The sequence below is a fragment of the Chinchilla lanigera genome, unplaced genomic scaffold (assembly GCF_000276665.1).
Source record: "Chinchilla lanigera isolate Chin_1 unplaced genomic scaffold, ChiLan1.0 scaffold00117, whole genome shotgun sequence".
Taxonomy (NCBI): domain Eukaryota; kingdom Metazoa; phylum Chordata; class Mammalia; order Rodentia; family Chinchillidae; genus Chinchilla; species Chinchilla lanigera.
Genome location: NW_004955518.1, coordinates 4,060,695 through 4,082,742, shown reverse-complemented (window position 1 = coordinate 4,082,742; position 22,048 = coordinate 4,060,695). Strand labels below are relative to the sequence as shown.

The following is a 22,048-nucleotide window of genomic DNA, read 5'->3' as shown; positions in this document are numbered from 1 at the left end:
GCCCCACACTGCGTGCGTCCCGCCGGCCCCTCAGCCCGCGGGCGCGCGCCGGGCTCCTCCATCCCGTGACGGAAGCGAGGGCGGCGAGCGGCCCCTCCGCGTCTGGTGCAGCTTTTGCCGTCGCGGTCCCTCCCGGGCCGTGACCGGCCTAAGCGCGGGCCACGTAGTGGTCCCGGCGCGCGGGGGTACTGCCGGTTTCGCAGCCTGTGCGCTGCTGTGTGAGAAGAGCGTGTAGCTGTAATTGAAGCATTCAAAAAAGAGAACGGAGGCAAATGACAGTGCCAGTGAAAGCTAAACCATCACAGTGGTATGACTTGGCAACAGCTATTTTCCTCTGCTTCCCCCTCTGCCATCTTATTCATTGGCGATGTTTTAATTTAAGACATTAAGGCATTTCGTGGTGAGAAATAATTGCTCAGATACACAGTTTTAGTGCATGATGGAGTCAGTAATTACAGTTCTGTTCTTAGCTTTGTAATTATTCAGTCACTTGCTAAATGCTTAAATTTTCCCAAGGTTCTTCCCACCTGGTACGAAATGTTACGTTGATACTGGTTTTCTTAGGTTAAAAAATACAGGTTATACAGAGAAAATGGAGCACTTCGTTATGCACAGATGCTTTGTTTTAACGTCTTGTGTTTTATTTTAGAGTGAATGACAGCCCAGTGTGTGACATGACTGGTGTCCCTAGCGCAATGCAATAAATCTTTTTAAACACATTAGTATTTTTCAAGTCCTATTGGTTATTCGTACATTTTTATGTTCCTTCAGGCAAAACTGTGACCCAAGGGTTGGCAGTGACTCTCACAATTATTTGTTGCTGTAACAATACTTTATGAGATGTCAGAGATTATAGGGGAGTCAGGAGGAGTAGGTTCCCAAGCTAATCTAGTGATTAGTGTGCATACACACAAAATCGCATTATTTGATGAGATTAATAAAGACTTTGAAGTATACTCCTGGGCCAGTGATATTTCTCAGGTATTGAAGATACAGGAGAACCACAGTAAAAAAATTGTCTAGCTTGTTCAGCCACTGAGCTTCTATGATAAGGCTGGAAGCTGAGGGAGTCCTTCTTCTTTAGGGACTGAAAAAGGAAGAACTGAAAAAACAATTAAAAAAAAAAATCCCAGGAACTTACTTTCTGGAAAAGGAACTCAGACCAGTTCAGACAGTATAGTATAAGTCATTTTAAGGGAAATTTCGTTACAAATGGAGTTATGTCTATACATGAAGAAAGTGAAAAGCTTAGCAAATGTCTTTTTGTGAATGAGCAAAGGAGGCTAGATTAGAAAAGTTTCCTGCCATTCCATTATTCCAACTGATTTTCAGAGATAGAGAAAATGTGTGGCTGGTTCTTAATAACCTTTTGGTAAGGGTTTCAGACTCCTAGGCCCGAGGCATTTGTTTGTCTTGCCTTTGGAAAGTAATTAAAATAATTTGGGTAGGGTAATTAATAATGACTTACATAAACTGACTTTTTTTCTTTTTGTCATATGGCCTGCATTTAGTAATAAAATTAACCTGTAGAAAATGAGGGGTGAGAGAGGATAGGAAAAGATCTAAGTTTCGCTTAAGTTTTAAGTTGGTATTTGAACTGGTCATATGAGGAAGGAAAGGAAGATGCTTTATCAGTTTAAAAACAGTTCAGATCCAGATGTCTTCATTTTTATATTCATTCTTTTATGTAAATGTTTATTGAAAATATTTCCTGAATTAAAGGCATTTGAAATGTGTAGAGACCGGACATGATAAAAGAAAAAAATTAACGTTGGTTAGTCTGGAAATATTTCATGAGGGAAAAAAATGGTGTAGTGGCCTGGAACAAAGCGTATTACTTGAGTGAAAGTGAGGCATAGAGTTTGGCTTTGGAGTTAGACTTGTCAAATATCCCTGGATCTTGTTTTCTTTATTCTTGAAATGAGAGTTGAAATACCTGCCTTAAAAAATTAATCTGAAGCATCTAGTAGCTGCTAACTCATAGAGTTTTTTCTTTGACCTTCCTTAATGGCTTGAGAATTATTTGGGTGCCAGAAACAAAAACCATTTGAATTAGCTTATTTTAAAAAGGCGTTTGTCATGTCGGGTGTGGTGGTGCACGCCTGTAATCACAGCACTGGGGAGGCTGAGGCAGGAGGATTGTTGTGAGTTCGAGTCCAGCCTAGGCTACAAAGTGAGCTCAACGCTAGCTTGAACTGCATAGGAAGACCCTGTCTCAAAAAGCAAAAAAAAAAAAAAAGGCATTTGTGGTAAGGTTGGAGTACTGCCTCTGAAGTCCATTGTGTGATTCCTGTTCAGTGCCCTGGAAGCCAGAAACTCTTTAGCCAGTTACTCTTCTGATTTTTCTGTGTAATATGTGGTCTTAGTTCTCTGCTAACTGGGGGCCTATTTTAGTTCTTTCTTACTGTCTTTCTTGTAGAAGGTTTTGGTTTCTGCCTCACTTCCATTTGCCTGAGCACCAGTACCTGCCTCGCTTTGACTTTGCAGCATGGTTCCTAACAAGTATTTCCAAATCTCAATTCTAAATGTATATAGTGAAAACCTGATTGGTCAGCTTTTTACTTGTAGTGGAGCTTGTTGGAGGTGAGGCAAGATAGGATGTGGCTGGGGAGAACACTGAATGTGTGTTTCACTGTTCACTGGGCTGCACTTTCAGACTACATGAGAAGTTCTTTAAGAAGAGGAATGTGAGAAGGGAGGCAGTGATGGGTACCTTGGTTGTACTTTTAACATTTCGTAGTCCGAGTTCTTCCTAATTAGTACTACATTGAATTTGCTGTCTGCTTGGTAGTGATCTAAGTGGATCTGTTGGTCTCTTTCAGGACAGGCTCTCCTAGATGTGTGAGTTAGGGCAAACTACTTGAATGCTTCATGCCTTAGCTTCCCTGTCTATAAAATGATTATAATAATAATAATAATAACATTGCTGTTGTGAGAATTATGAATTCACATTTGTAAAGCAGTTAACAGTGTCTACCTGGCATGTGGCAGGCACAGTGCAAGGATTATGGCGTTGGTATTTATTGAGTATGACCTGAGTGTCAGGTCCTGTGAGCTGGACTCCTGGAGTGGAGTTGATTCTTCCTTTACCATTTCCATTTCCACCCCGAGGAAGTTTAGTGCTGACCACTCATTTGAGACTATTTCTTGACTTCAGTAACACTAAAGTCCTCTAAATTCTGGCATCTACTTTTCAGACTGCATTTATTTGTGGTTCCTTTTTTTCTTGTCTTGAAATCCTTGATCATAGTTGTCTTCTTAGATTTTGTTAATTTTTCATTTGTTCCTTGTCCCCAGGATCAGCTTTCGGGCTGTGTATATGTAGATGATTCTTAAGAGTAGTAATTCAAGTTCTGACCCAACAAAAGCTGTTAATTTTAGATATTACCTTCTAATTATTCTGTAATTCATTGGCAAAGCCTGTCTACCTTTCTTACAATTTCCTGGGTGTAAAATCTTTTGTACTTTTTATTTTTTTTAATTAAAAAATTTTTTTTTGGTACTGGGAATTGAATTCAGGACCTCAAACTTGCCAGGCAGGCACCGTGCCACTGAGCTATACCCCTGGCCCTCACAGTTTTTTTAATGCCTTGTCTATACCATTAGTTAAGAGTTTCTGCCTGAGCATATAGGGTTGGACTATCTGAAAGCGCATCCATTCACACATTCCTGCCACTGGCTGCTTAGGATAGAAACTTAAATTTGCAAGAGCATCTTAAATGGCTTTTTAGTAATGGAGTCACAGGATCACTGAAATATATGAGAAATATGAGAGAAATGTGTTCTTGAGTTAAAATTCTGAACATTTTTTGGTCAGAAATAGTCATATGTATGGATTATGTATTAAGATTAATAATTCAACTTCTGGACAGCATATTCACCTTGAAAGCACAATCTCACAGCTTTAGTTTTGTGTGTGTATGTATATGTTTGAATTGTGTTTATTGTTGTACAGTGTGTTGTGGATTTAATAAACCATTTACACGTAGTATTTATCAACTAGGTCCATGCTTATACTTTAAGTACCAATGGCTGATTGGGCTCTAACGTGGTTTAAGAATGAGTTTCACTCTGGAATGCAATTGAAAAAATAACCTTTTGATGGATGTTTGAGAAAACAAATTGGCAAAATAAATATCCTTGTATTAATTTTTCAAAAGTCGTTAAGTAGGTGGCCCTGTTTTCTGTTTAATGATGTCTGTCTTGCCTTTTAATACCTCTTTGAATTTCACATTCTTAACGAGATTTCCCTTCATCCTACGGCTTCTTTAGTTTAATAAATAATAGTGGTTTCTTTGGGGTATGGCCTTTGAGGAGTACAGAGATGAATAAGCCCTTGGCCTTAGAATGTATGCTCTTGAGAGCAGGGACTTTTCTCTATTGTGTTTGAGTCAAAAATTTTTAGACAGTTGTTGAATGTATGTTTATTTTTTATTTATTTATTTTTTTTTTGGTTTTTCTCCGGTACCAGGAACCGAACTCACGACCTTGCGCTTGCCAGGCAGGCGCTTTGCCGCTGAGCTAAATCCCCAGCCCCGAATGTATGTTTAATATTTAAAGTCTAATGCAGGGCATAGACTTGTATACATTTAACTGTTATATAAGTCACTGTAGTCTAAAGTGGTAAAATAATGCAGTGATAGTTTTGCTATCAGAGAGTTTTGATTCCTTTAGCTAAGGGGGTATTGCTGGCATATATGGGTCAAGACCAAGAATGCTGAAAAATGTTTTACCTATTGTGCACTGACACCCGCCCAACAAGGAAAGGTGACATTTTGGGTCAGTAATGCTGAGCTTGAGAAACCCTGTAGAGGTAACAACAAAATGTTTGTTGTGCGTGCAGGAATGAGGTTGCTTTAAGAAAAAAGTAAGAGGATAGAAACGACAGAAGCAAGTATCTTAATTGATAGTGGAATATTTAAATCTTTTTAGGATAATTGATTAATGTTTTGAAAAGAAAAATAGCAATAGCTGAGAGCTTTTAGAATTTTTTGAGGGTGACAGCAGGCCTGTACCTCAAGGAAGGAGCCCGTGTTTGAATTCTGGCCTTGTCACTGTTTTTACATGCTATTGCATTGCAATTCTACAGTAGTCCTGTGAGGTGAGCTTAGCTTCCTGCTCTGCAAAAGGGTGGATATCACTTTTCTTTATCAGGCATTGTTTAATTTTTATTGTGGTTGCTTTAACTTATCAGTCTTTCTTCATGTGATAGCCATTTCATGTACAGTGTAGAAATCTTTTGATAGTGTTTCACTTCCGGTGCACCACATCTTTTGTGACATTTTGTCATAAATTTACTTACGTGTCTGTTGTAAACTCCTGTATATATTGTTATTTTCAAAGTTTTTTTAAAAAAGAGACTAAGAAATGAGAAAGTAATTTTTATATTACCATTAAATTTACCATTTCAGGTATCCCTTATGCCTGCAAAAGGACTAGATTTCCATCTGGCATTGTTTTTCTTTGAGGAATTTCTCTTTATTCTAAAGATGATGGGCTGATGGTGAATACTGAGCTCTTATTATTCTGAATAAATTAATTTTGCTTTAACTGTTGAAAGTTATTTTTGTTAGGGAATAGATATCTGAGTTGCCAGGTTTTTTCTTTTTTCCTCCCTTTTTGATGCTTTAAAGCATGGCTCCATTATCTTGTTTCCTGGCTTGCTTAGATAGGAAGACTGTTGTCCTTTGTTTTGTATATGTGATCACTACATTTTTTTTCTTCTGATTGCTTTTAAGATTTTCTCCTTGTCACTCCTTTCTAGCAGTTTGGTTATGATGTACCTTAAGCGGACGTTTCTTTGTTTTTAGTGTTACAGAGGTTTCTTGGACCTGTGACTTTTTTTTTGGGGGGGGGTGACATTTTTTATAAGAGATTCGATAAATTCTGTACCATTTGATCTTAAAACTTTTTTTTCCTGTTTTTTCTTTCCTACTCCTTGGGTCTCCAATTACCCTTTTTTAAAAAAAATGCTAAGTAGGGCTGGGGATTTAGCTCAGCGGCAAAGCACCTGCAGGGCAAGCACGAGGTCGTGAGTTCGGTTCCCAGTACCGGAGAAAAACCACACACACACAAAAAAAATGCTAAGCAAGTCACTGATGGTCTGAGTTTAAGATTTTTTTCTATCTGAAAAGAAAAAAAAAAGACTTCTGTTATTTTAGATAGTTTCTAGTGTGCTGTCTATAAGTTCACTTAATTTTATTTTCCTATATTTAATCTGCTGTTGACTGCATCCATTTTGTCTTTCATTTTAGAAATATTTTGCTTTCATTTCTATAAGTTCAGTTTTAGTTTCTTTTTTGTTTTCCTCCTAGTTGGGATCATCATGTTTTTCTTCTTCTTTGTTGAATATGGAACACATTTATACTATAGTTTTGTTGTTCTTTTCTATTTATGTCCTCTCTTATTTGTGGTTCTGTATTTATTGACTTTTTCTGCCTATGGGTCATATTTTTCTCTTTAGCATACCTCATAATTTTGTAGTGTATGTCAGCCATTGAATCTTACTCTTGCCTGCTTGATTTATAATCCTCAAGTGTTGAATTTAGCTGGAGTACACAGATTATTTGGAGTTTATGGATTATTTTGAGGGTTTTAGGCTTTGTTATTGTGGCATAGTTTGGTCTTTAAAATGACATTTTTCAGTAAGTGTTTGAATGCCTTTAATAAGCTTTGCCTACTATTTTAGAACACAAATATGTAGTAAGTGTATTTGCCTGCAAGGAATTCACTAGAGTAAAGTATGCTAACAATTGTACCAAAGAATTAAAGGACATACCACTTCAGGGCCATAAAAGAAGTAATTATTAGTTGGGCAAGGAGGGATGAGTTAAGCCTTTCTCAAAGACAGAGATCCTAGAGTGTATGTGTGAAGTGTAAGTAGTTGATAGAAGTGAGAGGGTGAATTTGAGGGAACTTTAGACCATGACAGATTAGGACTCAGTAATTTACTAGTTATGATTGTAGGGATTGAGGGAAAGGCCAGTTTCCAGCTTGGCTTTCTCTTTGGAGTTGGTTTATTGGCCCTTACTGAGATAATGAATATAGGAGAAGATTGTTTAGGGAGTAAGTTTCATTCGTATGTGAACATACTAATCTTGAAGTACCTGGGCTTGTCTTAGTGGCTTTTTGGTTGGTATAACAATATATAGTACTTCAGGCTAAGTCAGAGGTGGTGAACTGTTACTGTGTATTTCTTCTAAGAAAAGAGGTGTTATGCTGTATGAACTGTTTTTTTCTAAACTAAAATTTCAGTATTTGGTTTAACTGCAGTGTTGGCACTTTGTAATAAATAATTGGGCTTTGGGTTGAAGTTTGGGGACTTGGTCTTTAAAAGGTTCTCTATCACTGGGCTAGGTACTTTATACAGAAAAGAGATTTATTTATCTCACAGCTTTAGAGGCCAAAAGCCTAAGAATGGGCAGGCCTATCTGCTGAGCCTTGGGTGATGACCTTCTGCATATATCGCAGCATGGTGGATGACATCATGGGAAGATTGTGTGCATGAGAGGAAGCAATCACTCGGTGGGACAGGAAGCTGGAGTACAGGGAGGGACAGGCACACTTTATAAAACATGTCCTTGGAGTGCTAATTTAGTTCTGCGAATGCCAGAACTACCACAGGACATTGTGAATCTGTTCGTGTGGATAGTGCTGCAAGGCTGAATTACCTCCCACTAGGCTTCAGCTCTCAAGTCACACTTCCTCCTAACATTGTTGTACTGGTGACCAAACCTCCAGCCTGTGAACCTCTAACCATTGATATTATCCCTAGCAGGGTATTTAGTCGGAAGTGTTTAATAGGGTATTGGATATAAGAAACTCAAGTACAGAACTGAACGGAAAATATAAATTATCAAGTAACTGTATTTGCATAGTTAAAAGCAAGGGTAGAAGTAAATTGTCTTTGGAAAACTAAATGGAATGAAAAATTAAAAGACAGGGATGAAGTAAGGAAATACTAATGTTTGAATTAAGTAGTTAGGAAATAATTGAGGGAAGGAGACCAATATAATGGTCAGAGAAATAAAGTATTTCTCAGTCAGACATTGCATACATAGTGCTCAAAATCTAGATATCCAGATTCTATATACACCTGATTATACAATTTTGCAAACTTACTTTTTCACACTAGTGTGTATTATTGGAACTTACTCTTTCCAACAGCTGGGTAATAACTAAGAGAATGCCATAGAACTTTCTTTTTTTCAGTAGAATTTTTGAGGTAATGATTTTCTGTGTCTCCCTTGAGCTCTAGCAGCTCGCTTTTCAGGTGTTTGCTTTGTTCGTGTGTACTTTCTTGTCTCTCATCTGCTTTTGTTTCCCCCCAAGTCTAGGTTTACTTCATTTCTTCTCTTACAACACGCTGCTTAGAATTCTTTTTTATTTACCCACAATAGGGCACAAAACAAACAAGGATTAAGTGAAAAGTGTATTATAATACAAAGGTATTTTGGGGAAAATAGTATATTTTTGCTTTTCTTGAGCAATCTGAAAACTACATTCTTTCTAATTCTGTATGATGAGAAAGGCCTGCATCAAGCACTTTTCATCTTCCTCCCCAACACCACCCCCTGCCTGTGTACGTTATTTCTAAAGATGATTCTCGGCTCTGTTTTACCAGAAGTATGCCATATCATCTTGTATTGGATTCACTTTTATGTTGCACAGATATTTCCTGGTAGATGTTCTTTGTGAGACACTATTTTACCTTAAACATAAAGTGGTGGAGTATGGCTGAGTAAATCGTTCTTCTTCCATGATTGAAGCACATTGTAAATGTGGAACTAATCTTCCATCCTTATTAATTTTAAAAAGTGATACAACTTCTGAGGTACTATTAGATATTGTAAGTTAGGGAGGATATGATTTGTCTGGATTTTTTTTTCCTTTTGCATGTATTCTTTTGTGTTTGTTTGTAAATGTTTTATAGTTCCCATATTGGATTCTATATCTCAGCCTTGAAAACTGTGGGTAAAGTAAATTGGGGTCCCTGGTTGCAGCCAGGGTGTTTTCTCAGCAGTCAGCCACTCCCCTCAACACATCACAGCTTAGGGTGGGCAGCTCATCTCAGATAACTAGTTTTATGCTGTGAGGTAGTGTTTACCTTTGATTAGAATGACTGTAGTCAGCAGCTGTGAAGATAATTACTGTTTCCCATCCCTTTTCCCCAACTCCCCACCCCTTCAGGGAAGGTTAGCAGTCCACTCTGTAAAGGTGTTATGTGTACCATCCTTCTGTCCTTCAGTGTTGTTTTTCATGTTTGCCATGGCCTCATTGTGGGAATGATCTAACAGCTGTTTCATCACTCCTGCTTCTGGCATCTAGATTGTTTTTATTTCTATTATGAAGCGTGATGAACAGTATCTCAAACCTTGATATACTGGAGAGGAGTGCTTAAGAGCTCCGCAGTACCAGAGTTAGTAAATGTAGATTTTAGTATCAGCTCTGCCATTTATTGTGTAGGTTTGGGTGAATTGCTTAACTTTCCATGCCTCAGTTTTTCTAATTGTAAAACTAGAGGATACAATAAGATGTTAAATATCTCAGCTAGCTCTTATTCCTTATGTGCTTTAATTTAGAACCTTGGATGCTTCAGGATCAATTTTTGCTTTTACAGATTCCCAAAGGTACACTTGATGGGGCAAAGGGTAGGAAGATACTCAGAGCTTTGACATACATTACAAAATTGTCTTCTAGCAAGGCAACGCCACTTTACTCAGAAGCTGACTTTGAGAGTGTCTGGTTTTCTGGAACCTTTATGTTGGCCTATATATTATATATTTTCTGTGACTTTTGGGCAAGTCCATTTGCCTCTGAAGGTTTCTGGTAGTTTGAGAATGCTGTGGAAATAATTTAGAGTAAATTGGCCTGGGACAAATGAAAGGATTATCCCGTTGGTTTATCCACATAAACTCTTATGCTCAAACCTTGTTTTGGTAATTTTGTTCCTCTTGATCATTTTGGTCCATGTGTAAGTATTTTAATTTTTCTCTTGTGCATATTTTGTACTTTCCCAAATGCCTACCATACATTATTTTCCATTTGGTTCTCACAATAAACCTGTTCAGTAATTAGGACATCATATCTATTAATTAAGGAAACAGATTCAGAAACATTGTGATTACCTAGAGGAAACAAACTTGTAAGAGGTAGAACAGGGATGTGAGCAGTCTGTGGAATGATTTGTGTGTGTGTGTTTGTGTGTGTGTGTGTTATGCAGTTCCTTTACCCGCTTCAGTTTCAGTAACCAAACTTTTATTGTTACATAAGACTGTTAGGACTTGACCTTAGTTCAGAACAGAGTAACATTATAATTTTTTTCTAAGTATTAAAATCTAGGACTCTAGAGGAGAAGGGTGCATATATGAAGTGCAGTCACACACTTTTACCCCTCTAGTGAAAGAATATAAGATTAGAACTTCACTAAAAAAAAATTCAGTTTTTGAAATTCTGAAGGGGGGCTGGATTGAATTGTTTGCATATAAATCTCTTCATAGTGTAAATTCCTATTAACCAAATGTTTTAGAAACCTGACATAGGCAAGCCTTAATAAGACCAGCTTAATTTACTGAAATACTTGAAGCTAAGTATTTCTTAAATTTTTATTGATTCAGTTTTTTTGTTATTTAAAATTCAGTCCCCCGTGGCTATTCTTCAATAAAACTTTTTCTCTGGAAGTCTTCAAACCCAAGAGGGCTGTTACTGTCTTCTAGCGTGTAGCATGAGTAGGTCTTAAGTGAATGGATGATATTCTGCAGTCAAATATAGATTGAATGGTTAATGTCCTGAGTTAATTTAAATTCTCAAAGGTTTCAACTAAATTGTTATTAAAAAGTTAAGATTTAGTTTCAGAATTTTTCCTGAGGGGTGTAGTTAAGTGCTATTAATCATTTAACCTGATGTGATCTCTAGTCATTGGTTGCTCTTAAACTTCTATATAAGGAATTCATTTTTATTCATCTAATTTTATATGTAAACATTTTATATTATCACTTGTGTATTATCCCTCTGTGCAGTGTCTGTTGCACTTATTGTTACTATGGAGATAAGAAATGACTAGAGGCAGGAAAGCTGGGTTTCTTTTTTATTACTGTATTTAAGATTTAAAAAGACTGCAGAGGGGCTGGGGATTTAGCTCAGCGGCAAAAAGCGTCTGCCTGGCAAGCGCAAGGTCGTGAGTTCGGTTCCCGGTACCGGAGAAAAAAACAAAAACCAAAAAAAAAAAAAAAAAGACTGCAGATAATTCTTACTTAGGCTTTGCAATTAAAAGAGCGTGGTGAGGTTATACAGAAAAGGGTAAACTATAATTTTGAACCTAAAAATAAGATTATTGTAATGCTTTTATATCTCACTAAGGTACCAGTATTTGCCTATTTTTCAAAAATACATTGGATTGATAATTTTTAGGAATCAATTTTTTTCATTTTTCTTTAAATGACTGAGTTTAATGAAACTGTTTAACAAAATACCTGCCTGAAATACTAAGACTAAAAAATTTTTCCTTTTTAATATGTTTTCTTTAGGTGTTTTGTGCATCTGTTCTTCAGTGATTGCAATCAAAATTAACATAGTTATGGCGACTTTCCAGACTTTCAGAAACAGTCGTGTGAAGCCAAGAGCATCTGTCAGAAAAGTAGGTTCACTATATTTTGTTCCATTTTATAAGCGTTTTGATATAGTTGTTGATAGTTTTGTTAAAATTCCTATTGCTATGGCATTTAGTTTTAAATGAGTCTTTTTTTATATGCCTTGAGCTTTACTGTAAAGGTTTGTAAGAAACACTATACTATATTCATTTAGCAAGTACAAAATTAAGCGCTACTTAATAAGCCCTGTGCTAGATGTTGGGTAATTAGTAAGAAAATGAAATACAGTTGTTAATCCTTTCTTCTTTCTAATCTGAGGAAGAGCCCCTTCTTTCCCCTCTAAAACAAGTTGGAGCTGAGCATGGTGGTGTATGCCTGTAATTCTAGCACTGTGGGAGGCTGAGGCAGGAGGATCCCAAATTGAAATGCAGCCTGAGCAAGTTAGCAACTTGGCAAGACCCTGTCTCAAAAATAAAACAAAAAGGAGCTGGTATGCAGCTCAGTGCTCCAGTACCCCAATCAAAACAAAACAAAACCCTGGAATAATCTAGTTAACCTTCTGTTTGTTGCCATTGTGATTTTGGTAACAATTTGGAGCATTACTTGAAGAAGAGAAGAATAGAGACTGGAGGATGGTTAGCAGACTTTATTCTTCTTTTTTCTGGCCTTCATCTTCTTGGGCTGGACATTGCTGACCAGACTTTACCTGTAAGACAGTCTTTGACTTTCATTGCAGTGTTTTTCTTGCTTTCCTTCTCTGATGATAGCTATCTTCTGTATTGTGGTAATACCCGAAAGGGACAAGATAATTCATGTGAAGTGGATAAGGAAAGGGCCAGTGTTTTTTGGTTACCAATTTTTAGATTAATGACTTGGATTATAGTCACTTTTAGTGATGACAAGTGAATTTATTTTCTTTTATTTATATTGCTTTGGACTCACAAATTTTGGCTTTTCCCCTTGGCACTAGGGATTAAATCCAGGGCATCACGCGTTTTAGCTAAGCTTTTGAGCACCAAGTTTCATCCCAAGCTCTTTTTAAAATTTTAATTGGAGACAAGGTCTTGCTAAGTTGGCCAGGCTTCTAACTTGCAGTCCTCCTGCCTTATTCTCCCAAGTAACTGGTATTACAGATGTGTGCCAGCTGTGTTTTTACAGTTCTGTATTTTACAATCATTTATTTATAGTGATTCACTTACTTATTCATCCATCCATCCATTTGTTCACTTATGTATTTGAAATTGGTCAAATTGTCTCCAGATTGTTAGCATGTAATTTCCCAATTGCTTTCTTGCTTTCAGGTTTTACCTCTTTGGTAAGGATGACGAGGTTTGACCTATTTTCCCTTTCTCAGCCCTGAAATGGGCTATTTTTTCAAAGAAGCCTGAAAAGTATTTAGAAACCAAGACCTGACTACTGGGAATGCTCTGTGCTATACAGTGTCATGAATTTATATTGATAGCTCAAGTTCATATTTCACATTTTATATATTTTGGTTTGATTATGCGTCCATAAATAATCATGAAAACCTCTATTCATTAATGAAAACAGATTATTTAAGTATTGACATTTTCAGGACCATAGAATAGTTGGGGTAAAACCCAGTTGTACAATGAATATCTCATATTCTTTACTTAGGTTCACCCTTTGTTAATGTTTTGCCATCCCTTTTTTTTTTTTTTTTACCCCTCTCTGTATATACACACCCACATACACATTTTCCTTTTGCAGTTGTGTGAGAGCAGTCCTACAGATATTTTTCAATATGTCAGCACCATTTCCTAAGAAAATAATTAACTCAGTAACACCGTCCAATATGCCATCCATACATAGATTTTCCTGATTGTCCCAAATGTCCTGGTAACTTTCTTTGCCTCTCATCTAGGATCCAGTGAAGGTTCATATACTGCTTTTTTTTTTTTGTCTTTTTGAGACAGGGTCTCCCTATGCAGTTCAGGCTGGCCTTGAGCTCACTTTGTAGCCCAGGCTGATCTTGAACTCTCAATGATCCTTCTGCCTCAGCCTCCCGAGTGCTGGGATTACAGGCATGCACCACCACGTCCGGCTGCTTATACTGCATTTAGTACTTTGTTTCTTTGATCTCCTTCATTCTAGACCTTAATAGTTTAAATTCTGTTCTCACGACAGCAAATCTTTGGAAGAGTCTAGGCTAGTTGTCCTGTAGAACATCTCCATCTTCTGTGTTCATCTGTTTTCTCTGTAATTAGATTCAGCAGGAACACCTTAAAGATGACTCTGCATTAATTTTATGCTTTACCAGGTGGCCAAGATTATAGCCATCACATATCTCCAATACAAACGCACATAGTTCTTTGTAATTATAAGGTTAATAAACTTATTAGATAGTTTGTGATGGTATGAGTATACTGTTCCCCAATAGCTTTTAACCTGCTAGGTTTAGGATACATTGATGGTTCTTTTCTAAGTCAGTAGTTACGTTTGGAGTTACAAATGAGATTTTCTAATTTAGTCATTCTACTCAATACTTGTCAGCTAGTGCTGTGGGTAGAGTGCTCCATGAGCAGTTGTAATACTTTCCATTTTTATTCTTTTTGATGTCTGAGTGTCTCAAAATTGGCCAGGAGGAATTCCTTCAAGCTGACCCTTTTGAAATGATCCAGGAGGGGAGCTGGGGATTTAGCTCAGCGGCAAAGCGCCTGCCTGGCAAGCGCAAGGTCGTGAGTTCGGTTCCCGGTACCGGAGAAAAACCAAAAAACCAAAAAAAAAAAAAAAAAAAAAAGAAATGATCCAGGACATTTGTGATCAAGGAACACATGATCAAATCAAAGGAGGGGGAGTAAGTAAGGTAAAAGGAAGTTAATATTCAACAGTGATAGTCATTTTCTTTATGGGAATTCTTCCCTCTAGTCCTTTATTCTTGAGACAGCCCCTTTCCCGAAATCCAGAAGTCCTTATTTTCAGATACAGTTGTCTATAGAACCTCTCCCCAAAAACCCTTATTTTGAGCCTCTCTTTTTCTGCCTCTAACTTTGTTGAGCAAATAATCACTTTTGTTAGTTTCACTATGTAGCTCTCACATTATTTTACTCATTAGATAAATTGTTCCCTCTGTTCTGTCAGTGACTTGGAAATCAGATATGTAATAGTAGTTTTATCTTAAGAATAAGCAAATCTATGGCTTATTGAGGGTCCTGACTGGTCTTCCAGTGAGCTTAGTGCCTAGTCTCTGGTATAGTCATGTGTTCTGGGCACAAGGAACTCTTACTTAGCCTTTTCACCTGAATGGAACTTTTCTTCTTGGCTGAATTGAGTTCTCCAAACAGTGTCAAAAGATAGCAAGGGAATATCAGTTGGAGAATGAGTGGCTTTTCATCCAAAACTAAAATATATGCAGGATCTCTTACCTTGTCTTAGAATTAAATAAATTAAAAAAAAAACAGAATTAAATAAATTAAGAATGTCTTTTTCTCCTACTGCAGAGCTTCAGTGAAGATGTGTTCCAGTCTGTAAAGTCTTTATTACAGAGTGAGAAGGAACTGTGCAGTATATCAGTCGAGGACTGTTTAAAGCAGGACGAACATGCAAAATTAACTGAGGTTGGACTTTACTTTCTAAAACCTTTTTGTAATAAAGCATAATGTATTTTAATGTATGTGTGTAAGACACATGTTAAATACTGGCTAACATAATTGTCCTAATATAATGAGCATATTATGTACATAAATGTTACTGACTGCTTATTGAACATACAGCACTCTTCACTCTTCTACTCTGAAACATTAAAAAAAATTTCCTTTTTTTTTTGAGTTACTTGTTTTCATGGATAACAGTAATAAAAGTTACTTTCATTCAAATGGGAAGGTAGTGATAAATTTATCTTTGAAGGTGTTTCCTCCGTTACTTGAGGATAAGATATACAGCATGCTCAACTATTTCTCTGTTATATCTAGTGTTTCTAGCCTTTGTTTAAATTTGTTACTATGAAAAAGAGTAGCATTTAAAAAATTATGTATCTATAGTCATATGGTGTTGGGTCTTTGAAGCTTAAAACTAAAGCATATGTTAAGGTAAATTTTTTTTGAAATGAGGGTTCTAATAAAAACCTTGATTATTCTTATTCTGGGGAATGATTTTGTTTCACAATCCTTGAGAAATTCTCCACGATTGTGTTTTGTAGGAAAATGAAAATACTTTTGGGGTGTGTATTGTTTTGCTACCTGCACCTTTTTTTTGCATCTGCTCAGTTTCTGTGGTTCTTGACTTACCTTTTTTGATGTTCCTGTTTATTTTAATAAAGTTGAGCCACTCTTAATCCATTATTTGTTGGCAAGTGTTACAAGTCTCCTTTGCTTTGTTCTCAACAGTTTTCTCAGCTGCTTATATGTCTGTGCAAGCTCACATGCACTGATGAAACCTTTCTTGATTAGTAGACAATGGAATACTTTCCTGGTGTCTTCAGCACCCCATGCCAGCTTATTTTTTCTTTTGTGTTAAGTAAAGGAAACTTGAAAGACTTCTACAGGAATTTCTGTTCCACTTTAGGGTATGCTTATCTCAAAGTCTCTGTTTGAAGAAAGGAAAAAAATTGTTATTTGATATAATACTCATTTCTTATTGAGTGCTTCTGTGTGTCAGAGTGAGTTTTATTGCCCAAAGTTTTATAGATGCAGAAGTAAATCTCCTAGAGGTTAACCTTTTACGTTAGATGCCTGGAAGTTAACCCTTCTCTGAGTTGATAACCATAATCAATTAGAATAAAAATCCCAGGGTAGTTTAAACTCTGGCTTGTTTCTCAATCAGAAAAAGATCAAAAGTGTATTCAGTGTTGATTTATATTTTAACTCTGCTATAACCCTCCTCATTCTTGACAACTGATTATTTATATTGCTATCATTTAACTATTGTGTGTTTTCAGCCATAGTACTTGCTTAATAGTTTACTGTTCTGTCAAGTTGAAAAAAATTCTGTGATGATAAAGACTAAATTATAAATTTTTTTTTTGTATTTTCAAGACAGGGTCTCACTATTCAGTTCAGGCTGGCCTTGAACTGACTTTGTAGCTCAGGATGGCCTTGAACTCTCAACAATCGTCCTGCCTCAGCCTCCCGAGTGCTGGGATTATAGGCATGTGCCACCATGCCCAGCTGTAAATTTTTAAAATAATACCATTTTCAATTTGTGAAAGTAACACATATACTTTGTAGAAAAATGAGAAATACAAAAAGTATAAAAATGTGATATGTGTATATAAAATTATGAATTAGAAATTAAAGGCTCAGATGAAAAAAATAAGATCACATATACAGTGTTACCTTGGTACTTGTCATTAATTGATTTCAGGAAGTATGTGGCAAGGACCAAAAACGATGAGTATCATACAGATTGTTTTGCTGGAATGGGTTGCAAGTCACAAGGCAATTCACACCAAGTTCTAACTTGTACATCTAGTACCAAATGACGAGTATCAGGACAAAACTGTGTACCAAATTTTTTACCAAATTGAGTACCAAAGCAGTGGCATTTCAAGCTGTGATTCCACCATTGAGTTAATCACTGTTAATAGTTTTGAGTATTGTTTTCCAATATTATTTTTATGCAGATTTTAAAAAATAATGTTGAAATTGTGTGCATATTGTTTTTCATAACTTGTCCTTTTTACTTAATAATGTATGTAACATTCCTCTTGCTGTTAAATATTCCTTAGAAATACAATTTCTATAAATTTCTGTGAGTAAACTCTATGAGTGTGTTAAAGGAAGTAAATAGTAGTATCATAGACAAAGATGGGTCTTCCCAGAGAGAATGTGGCTGGCATTCGACTTGACTTGAAAAATGAATAAGGGCGTGAAAACATCCATGGAAGACAGATCCAGATTGAGGGGCTCAACTTTGAGATCCTTGGGCAAAAATGTGCAGGCTATGTTCTAGAGTTGGCAAGGGCCCATATGTTTCAGTGAACGTGAGGGAAGGTTGAAGGCACATCAGCTAAACCCCACTTAGGAATTTCCCCTGGGAAGCCCGGAGGCGTTTGCACAGGGTAGTGGCATGACAGTGGGATTACCTGGAAGAGATTGTAATAGTGCCAATGAGAAGAGGAGACAGGAGAAATGGAGAGAAGTGGATGTATTTGAAATGCTAGTGAGGAAGATGTGAATGAGGATCAAAGCTGCATTATAGAGCCAGATCTTGGTGAAAAACTTTCCATCTTTGAGAATATTGCCTTGTGCAAGGTAGTCAGCATTTTAATGCCTTATTGTGCTTTTTTTCTATTTCTCAGTTCTGTCAAAAATCTGAGTTAAGACTTCAAAACTCAAGTTAATAGAGTTTTATTCCTTTATTATTCAGGTCACATTTCTGGGTTTTAATGAAGAAACAGATGCTGCTCATATACAGGTACAGTCAGTTTATCAAATTGGAAAGGGCTATAAGGGATTATCTGGAACAGATTTTTTTATTAATTTTATTGGTACAGTTTTGATACACGTAATGATCACATTCATCATAGGGAATTTGTACTTGTACATGTTATATCTTGATTCTCTTTTTCCCCATTCTCCTCCTCTCCCTTCAGCCCAGATTTTGAGACCATGAAAAATGTACCATAATGGCCCAAATTAACCCTATATGTCTGTTTTATCTTTTCTTTTTAATGTTCAAAGGTGACTTGAAGTCATCTTTTGCGTGTGCTTTGGACATTTTCACTTTTACTGTTTTTACTGAAAATCCTTGTTCTAGGAAAAATTACTAGGTATCTGAGAAGGTTGCAAACCACAGGCTTTTTCTGCATTCTCTGCATCCTATGGAATGTCATGCTTGTTTCTTTTATTTTGATGGTTTTCATAATTTGACTTTAACAGTAACAGTTCGTAGATTTTAGTTGGGGTAGAGTTAAATATCAAAGATAAAATTTGTAAAAAGTTATCATTAACCAAAATTTTAGCCTGTTTGATTTAGGCATTTATAGAGGGACTATTTGAGATTAGAATCAACAGAGGAAAGTTTCACAGCTACATCAGATGTGGTGAAAAGTCCTGTAGATGTGCTGCTTGTGTCCTCCTGCTACTGCTTGAAAATTTGCTACATATTTCTTTTTGTGATGCTAAAGCATCTCCCAGAAGGGGGAAACAAAGCATTATTCTATTCTTTCTGCGTACTGCATATCAGGTGATTATGAATGAAAACTACATTATTCCATGTCTTGAGTGCCTTAGCTGAAAAAGCTCAGACCAAGGAATCAAGATCACATACTTCTGAGAATGTATAGCTGGAAAGAGAAATGGTCCAGAGTAATTCTCTGATACTCTTTTTTAACCCTTACCCATAAAACTATATTTATTTTACAAAGCAAAGTTCTCTCAAAGGGTCAAGGACTTACGTAATTTTTTACCTGGATAAAATATTTATGTAAGAGGAGCAAACATGAAAAAACAAAAGCTAGCTTCCTTTCCTTTAACTTTCATAAAGTTTTCAGTTGAAGACATTAACGATACATTCAAAAGGAAAAGCAGAAAAATGGACCTGTTTTTGCAAAGTTAAAACTTAAGCTCTCAGAAAGTGCATTCAGTACTTAAGAATGAATGAAAGCTATGTGCAAAATTTCAGAGTTAAACCTGAGGTTGATGTTTGCTAAAAATAATTGAATGCATAATTGTCATAGAATGTGAGGTAGCGTGTTAAAATGTGTTGTATAATTTGATAGGAATACATTTGTAAGGCTACAAGAATAGTAATATTAAATAATTTTTAGAATTTTTAATTTTTGAGTTAGATGATATGTGGCCATTGGATAATATGTGTACAGCATATTATATGTGTGCTGCATATGTGTACTATTATGAGTCCGTTTATTGGCCAGCAGACCTTAATGATTATCAGATGAAGACCACATTGTAGGAACCTTAACAAAAGTGTGATTTTATAGTGTTATTTATTGTTATTATTTTAAATTAGGATTTAGCGGCAGTGTCTTTGGAACTTCCAGATCTTCTGAATTCACTCCACTTCTGCAGTCTAAATGAAAATGAAATTATTTGTATGAAAGATATAAACAAATCATCAAATATCAACAGTGGTCCTCGAAATCAGGTAATAAGAAGTTTTTCAGGACAAATTTTACTACATTTACTCAAGAGTATTAAACTTTTAAATGCTTGGATGATTTTTTTCTTTTAATGCTATGTTAAGTAAATAGGACTCTTAAGAAATCTAACTCATAGTGTTGACATACCTGATGCAGAGAATTTTGGTCAGAGCTTATATATTAATTTTTTCTCTGAAGTTTTATAAGTAATATGCAAGGACATACTAATTTTTAATGAAAATTTATTATTTCTAGATTTCTTTAACTTCTATGTTTTTGTTTTTTTGAAACAGGGTCTCGCTGTGCAGTTCAGGCTGGCCTTGAGCTCACTTTGTAGCTCAGGCTGCCTCGAACTCGCAAAGATCCTCCTGCCTCAACCTCCCAAGTGCTGGGATTACAGGCGTGCCCCACCACGCCTGGTCTATATTATATGTTGTAGTGCATGCACTTTAGCTCATTTCTGGTTAAAACTTTTCTACGTATAGTGGACATGTGAAGATGTATTTTAAATTTATAAGTAAAATATTACCAGATAGCTGGGTAGCTTCATACGATTCAGCTTCTAGCTTACTATGATTTGTTGATGACATAGCAAAGAAAAATTGCCTGATTTCTTTCTTAATCATGGTGCTGGAGATTGAACCCAGGTCATTATACATGATAGGCAAGTAGTATGTTTCATGTGGTAAGACATTTACAAATGAAACATGTATTAAAATTTGTATTACTTATTCAGTGTAAAATACTGCTGTGTTCTTTACAAGGTCTGTTGATAAAAAAATATGACTGCTTGACTTATTTATATTTTTCATTCATATTTATTTTGCTTTATTAGCTAGGATGTAAGGGTGGCTAGCTATTGTATTTGGTTTTTACTTTTTAAATAAATCATTTGTCAGTGTTTGTGTTTGGTTTTTTTTTTTTTTTTTTCGTTTTTCTCCGGTACCGGGAACCAAACTCACGACCTTGCGCATGCCAGGCAGGCGCTTTTGCCGCTGAGCTAAATCCCCAGCCCCTAGTGTTTGTGTTTTTAAAGATAGTATTTGGGGGAAATTTGATGACTTCTATTAATTAAAACTATGAGCATTATTGGAAATTTTACTGCAAGGTATTTAAGTCAAAAGGTAAAAGTTCTCTTATTGTGGTAGGAGGGAAGGTAGGATCATCCTGGAAGCCATAGGAAAATGGGATAAAAAGTAAAGCAGAACCTGATTTCTGTTCTTGAGCCCTTTACAAAGCAGTTGGTGAGATAGGTGAATGATAAGGCAAATCACAACACTATACAATTATATAAGAAAACAGAATTGCCTGAGGAAATGAATAAATAGTAGGTTCCATAACATTTAAGGAGATAGACTAGGTAGAATTTGAAGACATAAGTAAGAGGAAAATGAGAGAAAAAGAGTCCAGGAATTGAGAAATGTAGAGGAAAAATAAAACATTGCAAAACCATGAAGGCGGCTTTCAAGATGTATGCATTTTTGTTTTCCTCTGAGACTGTTTCATTTCAAGGCCTCTCTCAGATAATAAGTTTCACATTTAAAATTAAAATCGTTAAAACAAAAAAAAAAAAAGTGTAAATCACTAAATTGGGGGCTAGGGATTTAGCTCAGTGGCAAAGCGCCTGCCTGGCAAGCTCAAGGTCATGAATTCGATTCCTGGTACCAGAAGAAAAACAAAACAAAACAAAGAAAGGGTAAATAAAATTAAAATTGTTTTTCTCATTTTTCTTCTTTTCCAAGAGTCATCATTCCGGAATGCTTTGTGTCATGAGAGTGTCACCTACATTACCAAGACCCAGAATTGATTTTATCTTTAGTCTCCTAAGTAAATATGCTACTGGTATAAGATATACCCTGGATACATACTTGCATCAGAATCACCAGCTTGAGACTACTCATGAAGATGATGATGATACTAACCAGTCTGTGTCTTCTATAGAGGATGACTTTGTCACTGCTTTTGAGCAGTTGGAAGAAGAGGAGGCTTCAAAGCCATATGATGGTTTGTTTTTGTTTTCTTACTAGACTCTTCCCCTAGAGATCTCATATTTCTGGAAAGTTGAAAGTTCACTTTTGATTTTTTTTTTTTGTCTTTTGTCTTTTTCTTCCAGTACCAGGAATCGAATTCATGACCTTGCGCTTGCCAGGCAGGCGCTTTGCTGCTGAGCTAAATCCCCAGCCCCGAAAGTTCACTTTTGAAAGTTATAAGGGAGACTTGTTCCCTTGAAATTTATGTTGAAATTTTACCCAGTTTAAAGGTTTTAACCTTTTTTATGGTAGCAGAGGAGTTTGCCTGTGATTTTTAGCTTCATCATGACCTGGTTTTTAGTTTTACTACTTTTGTTATTTAGGTGGTACTGTTCAAGCTTTGTTTACCTTATCACCTGAAGTTCAGA

The 22,048-nt window shown here is 36.2% G+C and overlaps 1 protein-coding gene across 6 annotated transcripts in view; it reads left to right on the top strand.

Moving 5' to 3' along the window:
* Positions 1 to 22,048, top strand: part of Akap11 (A kinase (PRKA) anchor protein 11) — a 50,983-nt gene that overhangs the window by 978 nt on the left and 27,957 nt on the right. For all 6 annotated transcript variants that reach the window (XM_005409104.2, XM_013506962.1, XM_013506961.1 and 3 more), the window contains 5 exons: positions 11,526 to 11,635; positions 15,050 to 15,166; positions 17,916 to 17,963; positions 19,521 to 19,655; positions 21,393 to 21,654. In XM_005409104.2, coding sequence (XP_005409161.1) covers positions 11,526 to 11,635; positions 15,050 to 15,166; positions 17,916 to 17,963; positions 19,521 to 19,655; positions 21,393 to 21,654 — 672 coding nt within the window. Of the gene's footprint in view, positions 1 to 11,525; positions 11,636 to 15,049; positions 15,167 to 17,915; positions 17,964 to 19,520; positions 19,656 to 21,392; positions 21,655 to 22,048 lie in introns of those variants that run through there.